At 32.1% G+C, this 19,898-nt stretch overlaps 1 protein-coding gene across 1 annotated transcript in view; it reads left to right on the top strand.

Moving 5' to 3' along the window:
• Positions 1-19,898, top strand: part of CSMD3 (CUB and Sushi multiple domains 3) — a 1,166,404-nt gene that overhangs the window by 986,367 nt on the left and 160,139 nt on the right. Inside the window, exons 33-35 of the mRNA XM_077847015.1 lie at positions 13,507-13,620; positions 14,110-14,205; positions 15,762-15,965. Coding sequence (XP_077703141.1) covers positions 13,507-13,620; positions 14,110-14,205; positions 15,762-15,965 — 414 coding nt within the window. The remainder of the gene's footprint in view (positions 1-13,506; positions 13,621-14,109; positions 14,206-15,761; positions 15,966-19,898) is intronic.

The raw sequence follows: 19,898 nt of genomic DNA, 5'->3' as shown, positions 1-19,898 counted from the left end.
AGCTGTCTTTGTGTGTACCACTAATCAGAGCTCTGAACAGTTAACTTTTCCTACAAGTAGATTGAGAAGAATGGAGGCGATGCTATTTTAGCTTGTTTTGCATTCAGATACAAAATGATTAATTTTCAACCATTTTTTCATTGAAGACAATCCAAAACACATTTTTCACACAACTTCTTTTAAAAGCTAAATGCTTTATACAGGTCTATGAATAGTTTTTGCACAGTAAGTAAAAAGCTTTTTTATATTGTAATGTGAGATATTTCCATTGGAATTATAGCTTATTAAGTAACTTAGAATATTTAAAAGGACTCTGACATATCTAGACAACCCAAGAAATTTGAATACAGTTGTCCCCCTTTATCCACTATTTTGCTTTCCATGATTTTAGTTACCTGCAGTGAATTGTGGTCAAGAAGCAGATGATCCTCTTCTGAGGTATTGTCAGAAAGTAATTAATAGTTTAATGGTACAACACACCTGCGTCATTCACCTCAGTTCATCTCATCATGTAGGCATTTCATCATCCCACATTATCACACAAGAAGGGTGAGCACAGCACAATAAGATATTTTGACAGAGAGAGACCACATTTATATGACTTATTACAGTATATTGTAATAATTCTATGTTATTTTTAGTTATTCTTGTTAATCTCTTACTGTGCCTAACTTAAACTTTATCATAGGTAACATTGTAGATAATATATGTATACTGACCTACATAGTCAATAATACTGTAACAACTTTGTATAGTGACAGATAGTAACTAGACTTATTGTGGTAACTGTTTCATAATGTATAAAATTTTGAATTACTATGTTGTGACACAGTACACCTGAAACTACACTTAATATTTTATGCCAGTTATTCTTTAAAAAAAAAAAAAAAGGAATCAAGCAGTGTTTTCCATGCAGGTGTAGTAATTATATTATTTATGTCTAGAGACTTTGACCTTTCTTCTCCCAGGGAAGTCCCAAATCCTGCTGGGTGTTTCTTGTTATTATAATTGGAGCTTAGAATGCATTTTCCTATAGGATAGTTGTTCTAAATCATTCAACCTTTTTGTACTGCAGTTACCTCATTTGTAAAACAAATATTATGAAATATCTTATACAGTTAAAATATTCTGTTATTTTCATGAACTACACTGATTTTAGGTTAAATTGATCTTGTAAGTTAATCTGAACACTTATCATTTTTACATTGTTGTCATGAGAACATGCATTTTAAAATCTTGACAGTCTACTAGTAATACCTTTGAACACAACTCATTCATAGGTTGTAGATTGGCCCAATGTGAGAGTAGAGAAATACATGTCTCCACTGACCCTTGTATCACTAATTTTCCATGAGATCTAATTCTTTGTTAACAAAAGTCCACATCCACAAAATGAGATTTTATTAATTCAATGGAGTGTTCCTTAACATATCTATAAACTTTCTTAAAAGGAACTAAATTGATATTTATGTACAAAGTTCTGGGTCAGGAAGCAGATATCAATGGATTTATACATCCACCACAAACATCGATTGGTTCATCATTTATCAATTAGTGATGTTAATCCAAAAAAATTTTATATGTGCACCAAGTGAAGGAAAAAAAATAGTCTCAAATTTCTTTCAGCCTTGTCTGTATAACTAAATGATTTTCTAGTCAAAAGTCTTTATATAATAAACTGAAATTTATCAATATTTATCAATATGTCTAGAATTTCCATTTGTAAGTTTGTCAGCAACAGTACAGAATTTTGCACACAGTAAATAATAACTAATTCAATAATAGTACGGGATTTGGAATGAAGTGTGGAAGAATATTAGATGCTTTAGATAATGATAGTGATGTTGCCTAAAATCAATGATAAGGTCAACTAGAGAGATGGCAAAGATCTTAAAAGAGCAATTGTGAGATAAGTTTCTTTATTTGTACTTAGAAGAAGAGTAGCTCTTTCCAGGCTAGCATAAAATATTTTCTTTCTTTTATTATGGACAATATAGTTTGAGACTATTTCTGAAAAGAAAAAAAAATAATTGTAGAAGTAAAGTCTTTTGGAGAACTGAAACAATAAATAAGACCAGTTTTCCCCTAGTTGAGGTCAGCATGTTCTTTGAATAATACATATTTTATAGATTTGTTTCAATAACTCATTTAGGCTCCATTATGCCTGTAGTTATTCTCTGAGGAAGGTTAAAGATTAAAAGAATATTTGTAGCACCTGATGATTTGGACTAAATGAATGATAAGGTGTTTCCAAAATTGATATGCTAGTATTTGATTGATATTCCTATTTGTTTCCATTGTTAAGATGACTACTATTGCTACTAATCATCACATTTGGTAGACTTAAAAAAATAATGGTTAATTTCACTTATTTATAAAATTGTATATTAATACTTTTTATAAGAGATTTAAAAAGTCACAAGATATGGTGTATGTTCTTTTATGCATATGTATGTGTGTGTGTATATATGCAGGTGATATTGTGTGTATCACACCTGTGGGCCAAGATGCTTTAGAGCTTCATCTTTACAACAATCCTATGGAGTGGGTGTTATTTTGTAGATTAGGAAAAAGATTCAAAAAGGCTTACTAGCTTGGTGAAGGTCACACAACACTAAGTAGCAAAGCTGGTCAAATCCAGGTGTGTAGAACTGTAAATCCCAGGTTCTTTATGACTAACATTTTATTTTGTAAATGTTTATGAGAACAAAAGTCACTTAGATCCTTCCTCTCCTTCTCCTCTTCTTCCTCCTCCTCCTTTTGTACGAAAAAGGTGGTTTTATTAAAGCGTAGGATAGGACACATGGGTAGAAAGAGCTGCCCCTACTACTCTTCTGAATTCTAAAATCTATCCCTAAAAAGGGCTAAGAGTCTACAGGACATATAATACCTTATTCATTAGAAGCACTTTTTCTTTTTTTTTTTTTGAAAAAATGTGAAACTCTTTAAAATTTTGCCCTATGATGAACCCCTCCATCTGTCATCCTAAAATAGATGTAAATTTTGCCAATTAAAGAACTCTTAGGCAGTAGAACTTTGAGAGTTGAGGGGTTCTGGGTGCTGAGCCTGCAGTAAAGGCACGGCATGCGTAGGAAGCAATATGCCAAGTGTAAAGAATTCACTGAAAGCAAGAATTTGAATCCAGACTTAATGCTGAATTGTATATGAAAATCCCATAAATAAAACAGAGAAACAAAATGCTCTGATTGAAATGGGATTTTAGAGGATTAGGAACTGAATCCACATAGTGGCACTCTTACCTCCAGAGGTGTTCTGCACAGAAAATCATTTGCTTGTAGTAGCTTCATCAAATTAACTCTCAACAAAAACTAGATGACAAGAAAATTTTGATCATTTGACTTTTATCCTACTTCTATCTTCCTGCTTTCAGAAGACCTATATTTTTCCATAAGTATATGATATCCAAAATAAGATGGTACTCAGGGATTTCATACATTGGAAGAGACTTTAGTGACATAAACCAAATGGAATATATGGATCCTGTATGGATCCTAAGTTAATCAAAACAACTATAAAAAGTACTTTTTTGGAGGGGAGAAATCATGAAATGGTTATTAAATGATAGAAATTATTATTAGTTTTATTAGATAGGGTAGTTATTCATGGTTATTTTTTAAAATCCTTATCTGTTAGAAGTAAATATTGAAGCCTTTATGGGAAAAGGGTAGGATATTGGGAGTTGCTTTAACGTATTTCCAGGTTGATGATATAGGAGAGTTGGAAGAGAATAAATGAAATAAAATTGGAAATGTTCATAAGTGTTGAAACCAGATGGATGGGTTCATGAGTGTTTATTTTTCTATTCTCTCTACTTTGTATATGTTTGGAAATTTCCATAATAAAAAAAAATCCACTAACTTATGTTATAGTCCACATGAGAATGTTTTCCTGACCTAAATCTGTCTGGCCTAGTTGGGATTTGGCAGACATACTCTGCCAAATGAGTAGAAAAAAGACTTAGGAATGGTTAAAGGAAAATACTTATCCAAGTTGAAAGTGAGTTAAAAATAAAAGTGCTAATAAAATATTGTAACACTTTAAACTTTTAATTTTGCGTTCCAGTTTTAATTCTTTTAAACATGCAATAGAATTGCTTATTGTGTTTTTCTTGATTTCATTGCTTTCTGAACACCAAATTAATTTTCAGCTATTGGGAAATGTTACAATTGCCAAATTGCAGATAAGCTGCTGGCTTCCCTTTGAATAGATATTTGTTCCTGAAACAATTAAAGAAAACTGAACTACATTTGCTATAAGAGGGTTTTTTATAATGCTCATAGGTTTAAAATAAGTTATAGAATAGGCAGTTTGAAATTTTGATGATGAGCAAATGGTCACAGTATATACAGCCAGCCAGAAGCCTGAAACTAAATATTATGGGTTTAGTCAGTAAACCTAGCTTATAGATCAGCACAGGATTCACAAAGGAAATTGCCAATAGGAAAATAAATCAGGATCCTGTTTACTGTTATGAATTCAAAGCAGGACAAGATTTCTGGAGCTACTTAGTTACTGGATAATTAGGTACCATGGTCAGAGCCATGATTTTGTTTTTTAAATAGCATCTTTTCCTGATTATTACAAAATTGCAGTAACAAGCTTTTGGTATATTTATTTTCAGAGCCATATGTTCTTCATGGTAGTCTGTGAGCTCCTGCTGAATGTAGCACTTCTAGGTTATTTGCTCTAGGGCAAGACTGGCCCCAGAATCTATGGTGGAGGCAAGCTTCTTTGTAATTTAAATAGTCCCTAGATAATTAGTATATGATTCACATGGCTTACCTTAACTAAAATGCTTCATTAGTATAAAGCACCTCATTTTGAGTTAATAGTTTACTAGTATTGTACTATAATAATAAACATAAGTATTTGGAATCTGATATGAAGAAAATATAAAAGCTCCCAAAATACTGATGAAATTCTCAATTATTATTCTATCAGTTAATACAACTTCTACTCAGACTTTTCCAGTGTTAAGATGACATTTTGAAAATAACTTGCACACTAATTTGATTTGGGACTGATTTTAAATGTTCTGCCCTTTGGTGCTTTTGAATAAATTGTTATATTTACCTTTATACATGTATATTTTTATTTCATAAAATCAAGGTTTTAGTTGGATACTTGTAATCACCTTAAAAGAGAATGCTTTTATATTTTTTATTTTTTTATTTTTTATTTTTTTTATTTATGATAGTCACAGAGAGAGAGAGAGAGAGAGAGAGAGAGAGAGGCAGAGACATAGGCAGAGGGAGAAGTAGGCTCCATGCACCAGGAGCCCGATGTGGGATTCGATGCCGGGTCTCCAGGATCGCGCCCTGGGCCAAAGGCAGGTGCCAAACCGCTGCGCCACCCAGGGATCCCAAGAGAATGCTTTTAAAATCATGAGGTATCCAAGTGGCATTATATCCCAAAAGCAAGTTTGGAGCTTTTTAAATGATAAGTAGTTTCACAGAGCATATAGAGAAGAGTATTGTATGTATATGTTACTAATTGAAAATGGAAGCATTCAGCATACATGGACATTTCTACAATATTGTCTTGAAGTATTCATATGTGATGAAAATATGAGGCAAAATTCATATACAGGTAGCCAAACCTTTTGTTATCTTATGTCACCAATGGTAATTTTTTTATGCTTCCACACACAATCAGGTACAGTTCTAAATACATCTTTGCTTTGAATCTTATTTCTATTTGGCTGGTAGTATGAGTGCATGTGTGTGTTTTCTCCTGTGCCATGTTGGTGAATAAAATGCAAGCTGAGCAAAACACAGGTGACTTCTTTACAATTTTTTAACAGAGCAACTAACCAACTATCTAATACAATTAAAATGAGCCCTAGAATACAAAAGAATGCATAGATTTTCAAAAAGGATAACAAGCATGTTGAGAATTATTCTGAGATCTAATAGGAATTTATGATATTTTTATTTTCCTTTTTCTGCCCAGCCTCCCCTCTGTGTAGAACTATTTCCTTTGTGATGGCATTTCAGTGATTTTGCAACAAAGGGGCTAGGACTTAAGATGAAGGGAAAAAACTAAAACTAAAGTAGAATGCTCTCACACCTTATTCCCTTTTTCTTAGCCTATATAGAAAGCTGCTGATTACATTTTCATATTCCAGTCAAAAGGATAGAATGTAAAATCAAGTAAACAGAGAAGTGCATAGCCATTTTGAAATCGTTAAGACATATGAACCTTGATTAAAATGGGTGGAATGCTCTTCTTAGCCAATTAGCTCTACCATTTGTTCTAAATAGGCATGTATGGAAAGGCGAGTATGAGAAAAATATGCTATCTAATCTCGAAGGTCAATTAACTTTTGCCGCTAACCAGTGAATTTTCATATTAAATTAGTAGCATAGATATTTACAAAGCTAAGATACTAATAGTCATAGCTAATACTTCTTGATATATTTCTGGCACTTGTTCGGAGTGTTTTACAAGTATCAATGTATATAATAATTCACATCAGTCCTACGAGGTTGGGTATTTTTATTACTCCCCATTTTACAGATGAAGAAGTTGAGGCATGGAAAGGTGAGGTAACTTCCTCCTGTGACTCATCCTAGAATCAGTCCTAGAGTCTGATTCCAGAACTCGACCTTAATTCTTCATTTGCCAGTTTTCATTTATCCTTTATTAGGGCATTTGAGACCTGTAGATTTGTGATTTCAAAGCATTAGTCCTCTCAAATCTGCTCAGTGGAAGTTGCTGGCAATCTGGAAGCTGCTTTATCCATTCTGTCATAAAACAAATAAATCTTGTCATTTAGTGCATTGGCACCATAGTGGATAAGATCCCACCCATCTGACTAATAGAACTACCACTGCCCTAAGAGACCTATCTCCCTGATTACATCAAAGCAAGTCAGAATGAGACCTCAATTTGCCACAAATTCTTAGACATTTTCATTTTACCATTCGCCACCTTAAACAGAAATGGTTAGATCGATTCCTTTAGTCATGATTCCATCTGAATCTGAGGGTTGTATTTTTTTTTTCTTTTTGAAACTAGTGTACCACTGAGATACTCTGTGAATTATTCCTTCCTGAGAGAAAAAAAGAAATTGACAAAAGCAAAATTAAAATCCTTCTATATTTGCATAAACTCAATATTTATCTTTGATTGAATAACTCCAATCCTAATCACTGAATAACATCAATCATGTCCATGTTTGTTTTATTATCCTCATTTAAAATTAGTTGCTAAATCGGTAAGCCTCTGTACAATGAATGCACTAATATTTTGATGGCACAAGAATTAAGTGCAACTCCTGCAAGTTTCTGACTTGCTTAGGCAATGGTGGAACATTGCAGCAACAGTTGAGAGTAGAGAACTATTTATTTATATTCTAAATAAATGTGCACTCCTCTGGGCTCTAACCCATGTAGTGCATGATGTCACACTTTGGGCATCCACTGCACTGTTTTCCACAAAGATCCTTCTTGAGGGACTGTTGGTCAGCAATGTGCATTCTAACCGTGCAGCCATTTTATTGCTCAGGAGTTTCTTTATGCCATCCTAGGCACCCTCTCATCATTTACTGACTTACATTTGAAATGGCTAAATTAAGCAGAATGAAAAAATCTCATGAGTTAAATGAATATGACTAAAGAAGAAATGAAAGAGTTGGTGCAAACTAAAGAAACAAATGTTCTTTGAGACTTAGTTAAATGAACATTTGTATCATGCAAACCATCTCAGTAAATGGAACCTCACCTCTCTCTGTCTTGGTTGAGTAGAATACCGTAAAAATTATATGTCAAATAAACCTTGCATTATCTACAAGAAAAATAGACAAACACAATGTCCTCTCTCATTATGAGTTTATTTGCTTATGGGTGAGCAAATGAACTAGGACAAAATTTTAAAGTTGGGACAAATATTCTATCAATCTGATCTAAATTAGGGTTTTTTTCTCTAAGTGATTTAAGCAGACTATTTAAGTGACTTCTAAATCTAACTTGTAGGAGTGCCTGGGTGACTCAGTCAGTTATGTACCTTTGGCTCAGGTCATGATCTTAGGGTCCTGGGACCCAGCCCTGAATTGGGCTCCCTGATCAAACAGAAAGTCTGCTTCTCCCCCTGTTTGTGCTCTTGTGCACTCTCTCAGGTAAATAAATAAATAAACAAACAAACAAAATCTTTTCAAAAAATCTAAATTGTAAATTAAAAAAAAAAATGACATCTGGAATACCTCCTACATGTTGTCCATTAGAGGTAGGTAGAGGTCTTGCTTTTAAGAGTGGATTAAATGATTAGCACACCAATGATCTGCATTGAAAGATGGCCTAACATACCCTGTTGCCCTGTTGTTGGTTTACAGTTAATTTGGTTTTGATTTGTATTTCCTGATGGCCAGTGATGCGGAGCATTTTCTCACGTGCTTGTTGGCCATGTCTGTGTCTTCCTTTGTGAGATTTCTGTTCATGTCTTTTGCCCATTTCATGATCGGATTGTTTGTTTCTTTGCTGTTGAGTTTCATAAGTTCTTTATAGATCTTGGATGCTAGCCCTTTATCAGATATGTCATTTGCAAATATCTTCTCCCATTCTGTAAGTTGTCTTGTAGTTTTGTTGATTGTTTCTTTTGCTGTGCAGAAGCTTCTTATCTTGATGAAGTCCCAATAATTCATTTTTGCTTTTGTTTCTTTTGCCTTCATGGATGTATCTTACAAGAAGTTGCTGTGGCCAAGTTCAAAAAGGGTGTTGCCTGTGTTCTCCTCTAGGATTTTGATGGAATCTTGTCTCACATTTAGATCTTTCATCCATTTTGAGTTTATCTTTGTGTATGATGTAAGAGAATGGTCTAGTTTCATTCTTCTACATGTGGATGTCCAATTTTCCCAGCACCATTTATTGAAGAAACTGTCTTTTTTCCAGTGGATAGTCTTTCCTGCTTTGTCAAATATTAGTTGCCCATAAAGTTGAGTGTCCACTTCTGGATTCTCTATTCTGTTCCATTGATCTATGTGTCTGTTTTTGTGCCAGTACCACCGTGTCTTGATGACCACAGCTTTGTAGTACAACCTGAAATCTGGCATTGTGATGCCCCCAGCTATGGTTTTCTTTTTTAATATTCCCCTGGCTATTCGGGGTCTTTTCTGATTGCACTGTTGGTGGGAATGTGAACTGGTGCAGCCACTCTGGAAAACTGTGTGGAGGTTCCCCAAAGAGTTAAAAATAGACCTGCCCTACGACCCAGCAATTGCACTGCTGGGGATTTACCCCAAAGATACAGATGCAGTGAAACACCAAGACACCTGCACCCCGATGTTTATAGAAGCAATGTCCACAATAACCAAACTGTGGAAGGAGCCTTTGTGTCCATCGAAAGATGAGTGGAGAAGATGTGGTTTATGTATACAATGGAGTATTCCTCAGCCATTAGAAATGACAAATACCCACCATTTGCCTCGATGTGGAGGGACCTGGAGGGTATTATGCTGAGTGAAATAAGTCAATCGGAAAAGGGCAAACATTATATGGTCTCATTCATTCCGGGAATATAAAAAATTAGTGAAGGGGAATAAAGGGAAAAGAGAGAAAATGAGTGAAAATATCAGAGAGGGTGACAAAACATGAGAGACACCTAACTCTGGGAAATGAACAAGGGGTAGTGAAAGGGGAAGTGGGCGGGGGTTGGGGTGACTGGGTGATGGGCACTGAGGGGGGCACTTGATGGGATGAGCACTGGGTGTTATACTATGTGTTGGCAAATTGAACTCCAATACAAAATATTTTTTAAAAAATTAAAAAAATTAATTGGATAACTTAACATCTTTCTATATAGGTAAAGGTAAGCTGCTACCTGAATGACTACAAATAGAGTTAATGGGGTGTAAAAGGAGGACTTTTTCTGGACCAGTTGGCTTTCTGACCCCAGCTCAGTTTCCAGGACATCACAGAAAGAATAAAAAATATTACTTAGATTAATAAACTGTATTCGAGAATAAAATATGTGGAAAATAAGAGGCTCAGAAGTAGTTCAGACATAACAGATTATTTGCATAGACTGATTTGTAGGAATATTTTACATGTTTATTTCCACCTTATTAGGTTTCTATTTTCTTCCTTTTCCTAGCTTGCAATAATACACACATAACACTATAAAATTGATTTTTTTTTATAAAATGGATTTTTGACAAGGAGTTAAAACATTATTTTTAAGATCTATCCTGCTTAAGAAAGGGGGAAAAAATCACTTAAGTTGGTGTTTTCCTTAAGAAATAACTTAGTGTTTATAACCTAGTCTCAGAGCCTGAGAACAGAGCGCTTTTGATATTCACATGCAGAACTCCAGAGAAAGGGAAAGAAGCCTTGGAGCTGAGATGCAGAAAATTCTGTCTCTGTTGGAAACTAAGAAAAAGAAGATAGAGGGCTCTCTAATCATTTCAGGAAGTATAAAACCCAGACTCTGAGGTTAATTGTAGTCCTAGAAATAAAAAGATGGTCCAGTCATTAGGTTGAGGTTCTAGATCAGTGTTAAATTTTGTTTTGTTTTGTTTTGTTTTTTAAAGAGGGTAACCACGACTCCCATGCAAATATAAGTAAACATGTATCAATTTTTTCACATATCAAAAATTTTATTTAACTCAGGAATTAACATACACCACAGACCTCCAAAACACTGGTGACCCAGAAGGGTATGCTAAAAAACATTTCACTTACCAAAAAAACAACATTCAGTTATCTTTTGATCCATCTTAAAGTTTTTCCGCAATTTTTTCCTACAATAGGCTCAAGCATGCAAAGGTTGCAGTTGGCCATTCAGAACATTTTAGAAGCAGAAGACCTACTACTGTGTGCATAAGAAAACTAAATAAAGCCATTTATGGACAGCATGGAGAAGCAAATACAAGGTTTACCATTGAATTCTTGAGATTTCTGGCTGAGAAAGATTTGGTTCGGGCTTGTAACATAATTTAGTGAGGCAATACTTAACCGTGGTAATGTGTAGGAAATCAGATCATGATGCAAGTGTTCTTGATGTTTCATACTACAAAAACGTATTCAAAATGTATTTAAAATTTTTATTTTTCATAAAATGGTTTAGAATACTCTCAGAATAACTTTTTTTTTTAGTAATAGAATAATAGAAGTTGTTTTAAATTTGAGATTTCCATTGGCTATGTTAATGCAAAGTTAAAAAGTAGTAGCTTACTAGTAGTTAATAGGTATTAATGAGGCTAGATTGAACACTACATTCCCTCCCCCTCTACCCTTCTCTGTTCTCTCCACTGTCACTGCAGAATTAGCACAACAAATTGCAGGCACAAGTTACCAAAAACCCTCCAAGGACACATTCTACAGTTTTCATTACTTAACGTGATGCAAATACTCAGTGTTAATGGCTTTGTTGTTAGAAGTTACGCTTTCAACATATCCAGTTCACAAGTGACACAAAGTTCTGGTCTACCTGTAGAGAAATAAGAATTGTAAACAAGAGGCCTAAAAACAAGGGAAAAATTGTTTTTCCTTTTTCCTTAGAAAAAGCTCTTGGAAAAAATTAAAAAAAAAAAAAAAGAAAAGAAAAAGCTCTTGGATGATTGTTTTTTGGTCTCTTGAGTTTTTTTTGTGGGGGAGGGTTGTTTTGTGTTGTTTTGTTTTTTTAGATATTGTTTATAATGTGGTAGTTTGCTTGGGAATTGGGCTTGTTTTTAATGATATGTGAAATATTTTGGCAGAAACAGTTAAAGGATGTTGAGTTTTAGTGTTGTTGTTGTTTTTCTAATGTGTTCCCAAAAATGATAGAGAAAGAATACTTTATCTACCAAGAGCCTGATTGTTCAGTGTTTTTAGCAAAGTGCTTATGATTAGGCTAACATGACTTTGGGGTGGGGGGTAAGGGGACCCTTGAAAAGGAAGTGGTAACATCTGCATTGTGTTAGAAACTTTTAAAGACAAAGTTGGAAACAGATCAAACGCCAATCTAAACAAATGCAAAAAAGAAAACAAAAACTTTCTTAATATTTTTTAGAATATTTTTGAGATGGTTTGGGATTTGGTGGACCAATATATGGATCTTTTAAAATGATCTGGACTGAAATTTCATATGGCTTGTAAATGATAGACTATATGTATCTGATTCGATAGAAACATAAATTTGTTTTCATGACTTTTAAGAAATGTTTTTGGGAGGATTATTTATGAAATATAGCACATCAATGTTCAGGAATTGTTCAAAGCAACAACTCTGTATCTGTATTCATTTTCCTTTACTTCACAAAGAACTGGACTGAGATCACCAGCTTATTTTAGCAAGCAAAAAAATGTAAATCTATCTATCTATATATATATATATATATACACATTTATACATATATATGTATATATATATATATTTGCTTATAGTATTATGTGTGTGTGTTCATATGCAAAACTCAGCATGTTTCATATGAATTAGTCTGTCTTCAAAGGATCACCAAAGGATGACCATAAACGTGATTTAAGTGTGAATGATGATGAACTTTTAAAATATATATATTCATGCAATGTATAGTTTAATTACAGTAATGTGATTTTGAGTTTATAAAAGTTACCTTGTTTTTACATTATTAAAGTTTAAAAAATCACCTTTTAAACCCCATATTTTTTCTATTCAATAAAATGTTTTAAGGATAATTCTTATTACATATTTCCTTTTTTAAAAAACACAAAGTATAAGCTTATCTCTGCTTTGGATTAGGTTCTTTCTTTTAAGTTATATTTTCTATCATTTCTACACATGTGAAGTTCACATATAATAGAAGGAAAAGCACAAAAAGAACAAACATAAGTATCTATTGATATGTACTTCAGATCTGTACTTACTATGAGAAACCAACCATTTTGTAAAATTTTACATCTCCGTTGCTGAGGAATTATGTATAATATTTATTTTGGCAGAATGTTAACAATGTTTAGGAATCATTTTTAAGTTACAATGTGAACTAAACACTATACTTAAAAAGTATCTTGCTGATACTTTTCCAGTGAAACTATTACTCATAATGGAACAGGATTTTAAAGGCAATCTAAAAAAGAAAAAAAAAAAAATCCCCTAAATTGAAACATTGTCTATCTTATAGAAAAGAGGAGAAAAAAATTAGAAAAAGAGAAGAGAGTCACAAAGTGAAAAGAATCAAACTACCAATGGAAAATCAGAGTTATTCTAATGTATTAATCACCAACCTTATGATGACTTCTTATCTAAAAATAAATGTTATACTCATTTAATTTATTTTTTTAAAAAATAGTATTTTAAAAATTTTATTGCTTTTAGGCTATGGTCATTACCTTTATGACCTGAAATACATGTGTTAGGCATACCAACCAATTGGCACCTACCCTCTTTTAAAGGTAGAAAAAAGATGAGTATTATATTGTAATACTTTGTTCTCTCTCTCCTCCTCTTTCTATTTTTTTTTTTTTTTTATTTTTTGTTTTCGTTTTTGGATGGTTGGTGATTTGTTTGCTTCTCCTGGTTCCTGTTGATCAGTGGTGTTTGGCCAGTTTGTATTTTTCCAGACATCACTCCACGATGTTGTTGAGGTGTATGATGGGCCAACTCAGCAATCTTCTCTGTTATCTTCCCTCTCAGGATCCCATTCAGGTATCCTTTACTAGAACTGCCATGCATCAGTTATTGATTAAAGACTGACTTTGATTGGTATTATAGTGAAAGTTGAGATTTATGTCATCCATATGAGAAACTGAAAATAGAATCACTCTTTATTGAAAACAAAATAGAAACACGATAGTAACTCAAATGCTTGAGAAAAATATTACCAACTATTTTTGGGGATTGTAATCAAGTAAATATAATATTTAGACAGTCTGTGGTATTTAATGTAATATAAAATATTTAAGGATTATTTTTTAAATGAGACAATATGTATCAAACTGTAATTAAAGCCTTCTGGTAAAAAGGTTGAGATTGAAGCTGAACCCAAAGAAAATATATTGTCAGAGGTAGGATATATTAAAGTACTTTGATAGAACATAGATTAACATTTTCAAATAACAGTGTAAATTAATATAATTTGTTAGGTTTACTGAATGAAATTATTTATGATATCTTAGTGTTTGTTTTGTTGAGTAGGAGAATCACTTCCACTGAGTTCAGGTAATCAGATCACAATTCGATTTACTTCAGTTGGACCAATAACAGCTAAGGGATTTCACTTTGTTTATCAAGGTAAGTGACCCTGTAGCCTAGAAACACACTAAGGAATGATGTCAGTTTCTTCATGCTATGTTCAGAATTATTAATGATGAGATCCTCATAACCATATAGGAGAGATCAAGGTTGCGTTTTTTTTTTGTTTTGTTTTGTTTTGCCCTGTTCCCTCCCCCATCACTAGAGCACTGTTACTTTGACCAAAGTCATAAGTGACCTATTGCTTCCATCATCATTCTCAAGTATGATTTTCCTTCTTTCCAACATATTATTCTAAAACATTATTTTTTTTTCTGACAACTCTTCACTCTTTACATATTCTATTTTCCCCATAGTCTAGCATTCTAAATTAAAAATGTGTAAAATTTTGTGCTGATGTATTTAGACATGCAAGGAAATCATTATTCCATTCTAAAATTTTAGTTTCTTATTCTCTCAGGAGATTTCAAACTTTCTTCATGGCTATTAGATTTTGTGCACAATTGAAAGTTTGTTTACACAGATTCTTCTCACCTTTTATAGACAAGCTTCCACATTATCATTAAAATATTAAGGGCTATAATTTGAAACATTTTGTTTTAATTGTGTATGATCATGTGGTAGTTATTCTCAAATGTATCTGGAACTTTGTTCTTAAGACATTTATAAACATATGTGATTTGATACTTTTGTTAACTCTTTTTATCCCATTTATAATGTTGGCTATAATATTTTACTATTTCATTTTTAATAGTATTCCTTCATTAATCAGTATATGATATTATGAATTTAAAAAGGCACTATTACAAGTCACATAAGAGGAATGAATCTATTTGGAATTCATCATGTCATTTTTTGGGCTGTTGTCAAACTCTTTAATTCCATCTCTATGTGTTTTAAAAAGAAAAAACATCCTGTTATCATTCTATTTTACTAAACAAACAAACAAAAAGTCACAATCAAATGACATACCTATAAAGTCTAAAAACAATTTCAAATTTGATATTATGATTATTAAAAACTTCTATTGTTGTTAATCTGTCTGACTTCTATTCTACTTAGTCTTGAACATTGCCTTCATCAATAACAAATACATTTTGAACAACTAAGTTTGTGAACACGCTGTGAAATCAGTAAAGCGTTTTTTTTTAAATCTATGAAACTACTGAAAAATAAAAGGTGGCATAACCTTATGTAACCTGACAATGTTTCAACTTGGTATCCCAGTTTAAAAAGAAAAAAATATATCTTTCAATTATCATCCTATAAATTGAAATACCTAATTCAAACTACTTTGTTATAAGTTTGGTAAAACAAAAAAATAAGGAAAAAAAAACTTATGATGATGTTAATGTTGTTTAAAGGATCAAAAGTAAAGTGTTTTTTTAATAAGAAATCTTGATGACAATAGCAGTATTCATTTTAAATTGTATTCAATTCTGAATAAATATAAACTTTTAGAAATTTATTCAAGATGTTAATTTGAGTGCAGATAAAAGAGAAGACTTCTTTGAAATTTGCTTAAATAGTTACATTTTGAAATTTGTATTTCTCCACCAAATATGAAATTAAAATCAACAATTATTTGTATACAGCTGTTCCTAGAACAAGTTCCACACAATGCAGTTCTGTGCCTGAACCAAGATTTGGAAGAAGGATTGGCAATGAATTTGCGGTTGGTTCATTGGTTCTTTTTGAATGTAATCCAGGATATATCCTCCATGGATCCATAGCAATTAGGTGTGATACAGTGCCCAATTCTTTGGCCCAATGGAATGATTCCTTACCTACCTGTATTGGTGAGTATATAAATTTAAATGCTTTGTGATTGTGTATATTTATATAAAAATTAGTTATCTTGCATTTATCAATAATTTTATTTTAAATCTAATAGTTACGCATTAATTTTTAAATTATGTCTTTAATTAAGATGTACCTAAATATGCAAGCAAATGTGGATATTCTATGCAGCTCAGATGTAATGTGATCAATGAAAAATATTTTGTGTTGACTTAGCTGGATAGTTTCTTCATTTATTGATTTAGATGTATGAAGGTATAGGTACATGTTGACAATAAAACAAAAATTGAATGCTATTAGTATGGGATTATTGATATAAATATCTCTATAATTTTATGCAGAGATTCCTATGCCAATATGTAAAGAGTTTATGTATTGTTTAAAGATCTCAGAAGGGATTTTTTGAACATATTCTACTTTGGCATCAAAAGAATTACAAAATATGCATTAGAAAATAAATCTAATAAATCTAATCTGTTTTTTTTCTTTTTTCTATTAGTTATAGATACGTGTAAAAAATACAAAATAAGGGATATTTTTCAGTCTCTCACAAGTCTAAGTAGTAACACTTTGAATGAGTAGAGTATAAAGTGTTAGCCAGAAATCTAATTGTTTAAAAATTTATTTTTTCAAGACTGTATCCCATTTAAAGTGGTAAATAGAATATACACTTTCTTAAGTTATGGGCTCTTAACCCTGGTAAATTATATGAAACAGATTAAAACATTTACTAAGCCATAAAAAATTTGAATTTTATATATTTCAGGATCATTACAATGACTTTTGTTTCTTGTAGAATTCCATAGATTTGGAAAAGGTAGGTTAGGAAGTTTATCTCTTCTCTATCCCAAGGGCATACCTGGAAATTATTTTCTTTGATTACGTGGTATTATATTATTTTAAAAAAGATTTATGTATTCATTTGAGAGAGAGTATGTGTGGGGTGGGTGGGTGGAAGGCAGAGGGAGATGGAGGGAATCTCAAGCAGACTTCCACTGAGCAGGGAGCCTAAGGCAGAGTTCCATCTCAGGATACCGAGATTATGACTGGAGCCAAAATTAAGGGTCTGATGCTTAACCAACTGAGCCACCCGGATGCCCCTGATTATATAGTATTATATTAAAAGAAGAATGCTAAAACTTAATCTCAGGTTAAGAAATAGCTCTTATGAGTTGAATTCATTAAAAATTTTTTTGGTAGGTGATTTAGAAAATAAGAATTTTTTTGAAAAGAGATAAGCAAATTTTGTTTTTATTTTAATAATCTTAATTCCAATTTTTCATAGAATGGGACATGATTGTGTATATACATACATGAAATATATACACTTATAAATATATAAAATATATTTTATTTCTTAAAATGTATTTTAAATAACACATCTTGTCATATCTGAAAAGAAATTATGTGTATCAGTATGTTTTATTTTTAACTTTTAAAAACATATTTTACCATATTTTAACACAGATTTAGCATACTGTTAGTTCATAGTTCATTAAAATAAATTGTATTTTAAAATTGTGAATCAATATATTAATTACTACTGAGGAAGGAGTAAAGATAAAGTCTGTTTAATATGCATTTATAGAACATGTAATTTATATAGGATATATCTGCTCTAAGTTTAATACATTTTACCACCCAAATAAGGACATTATTGATAATTTTGCTGTGAAGATGGTATAAACTAAGGCTATTATAAACATAAAGAGAGGATGGATGGTCACTTGGTCCTTCTAGGAACTTGATATCACCAGCCCCAAAACAGATATACCCTACTGAAATACATTTTTGACAGTTAACAAGTATAGGAAAACAAATCATTTGGAGTTAATGTTCCTTGTATTTTTTTTACCTAGTGTAGAACTAGGGTTAATGGAACTAACAGATATTCCCCTTTCTGTGCTTTCATACTCTCATAAAGACAAAGCAGATAATGTTTCTTCTTTTGAGCACAATATATGTTGACTTCATACTCTTATAAAACAATAATAAATAAATTATCCTAAGCTAAAGGACCATGAGCTGAGAGAAATGTTCTTATATGTCTGTGCCAAAATTAGTCATGCAATATGCATAAATTGGAAATTACATTGCTTTAAATCAGCTTAATAATTGAAGACAGACACATGATAATAAATCTCTTCAGCCTCACAATGGATTTTTTTAATATTTCTCTCTAAATATCAGGAATCAGTCGTTATTTCTGTCTCACTTTTCCTGGTAATTATTTACATAATTTATGTCACTTTTAGTTTATTTATGTAGATATTGAGAGAAAATATCAGTACCATATGACAGAAGGTAACTAGGTAAGTAGCTATCTTAATTTAGTTTCATATACATGATGAAAATTCCTTGAAGATAATAATTTATTATAAAAATAGAATATAGTGACATCTGAAAGCTCATAAACTAGCTCATTAATCTTTAAATATCATTGAAAAAATTCATTTATTGCTCTAGTTTGCATGCTAAGAGAACCTATATATGCAAAGAAATTTAGTATAAATCTATAAATTACCCCTTAAAAGTTCTATTTGTATATTTATCATGTTAATATACTAAATAAAGGAGGAAAGTTGTAAGGAATCATATAAAACGGAGTAAAATCCCCATAGCTGGGAATCATAGGTTCTCAACATAAAGGTTAAGTCTTGTGCAATAGTCTTGTACTTTGACCTTAAACTGGGATGTAGTGAGTTACTACATGATCCTGGAAAATTTACACAATTTCTGATTCTTAATTGCCATATTGTTAAAGCAGGAAAATAAAAGAATTTCCCCCATTGGTTTATTGTGACTATTACATTATTTGGCATAGTTCTTGGAGCCCTGTAGGTAGTCAATAATTAAATTGTTTTTGTTGTTGCCAAATCTTCCATCAAAGAATCATGAGAGAAGACTTTAATTCTAAAAGTATTAGATCTAGAATATAGAATTATGCAGTGCCGACAGAAAGCTTGATATTATTGATTCTCAGTTGTTGATATGTTGTTTTAGTAATACTTTAAGTTAATAAACGTGAAAATTATCTTCCACAGAAGATTTTTTGCATTTTAAAAAGGCTAAAAATATGGACTCCTATCATGTTTTCCAATTCTAATAATTTAGAATTATTATAATGTATAGCCCTTTGAATATAATACTTTTTTGCACTTAAAACTTTTAAGAAAGACAGTGGAAGAAATAAAATGTTTTCTATTTTTTTTTAATTTATTTATTTATGATAGTCACAGAGAGAGGGAGAGAGGGAGAGAGAGAGAGACAGGCAGAGGGAGAAGCAGGCTCCATGCATCTGGAGCCAGATGTGGGATTCGATCCCGGGTCTCCAGGATCGTGCCCTGGGCCAAAGGCAGGCGCCAAACCACTGCGCCACCCAGGGATCCCTATAATGTTTTCTTGAGAATCATTTTCTTGAGAATAATAGTAATTATTTATTAAAATATGCTATTTTGGAGGACTGAAATTCCTTTTCATTAGTTGATACATGTAAGGACAAAAAGTTGAAAGGAGCTGTCTTAAAACAATAGGCATATGTTCATGATTTGGTTTGTTCTCATTGTTTGCAAAAGTATAAAATTAAAATAAAGTTAAAATTTAAACAGCGATGGGGCACCTGGGTGGCTCAGTTGGTTAAGCATCTGATTTGATTTTTGGCTCAGGTCGTGAGACCCAACGTCAGGTTCCATGCTGGCTGTGCAGCCTGCTTAAGATTTCCTCTCTCCCTCTGTTGTGTGCTCTCTCTCTCTCAAAAAAATACAATAAATAAATTTAAAAAACAGTAATTATAACAGCTGCAATTGTCTTTGAGAGCATATATATTTAACAAAGATTTGCATTAAGACTTTTTTTCTTCTCTTGAAACTAAAAAACTTCATTATCCAAAGAAATTTTTTTTTGTCCATGAAAGTATGAAAATGAGATAGGGT

The sequence above is a fragment of the Canis aureus genome, chromosome 14, assembly GCF_053574225.1.
Source record: "Canis aureus isolate CA01 chromosome 14, VMU_Caureus_v.1.0, whole genome shotgun sequence".
Taxonomy (NCBI): Eukaryota; Metazoa; Chordata; class Mammalia; order Carnivora; family Canidae; genus Canis; species Canis aureus.
Note: the sequence above shows the minus strand (reverse complement) of the source record. Positions and strands in the feature narration are given on the sequence as shown.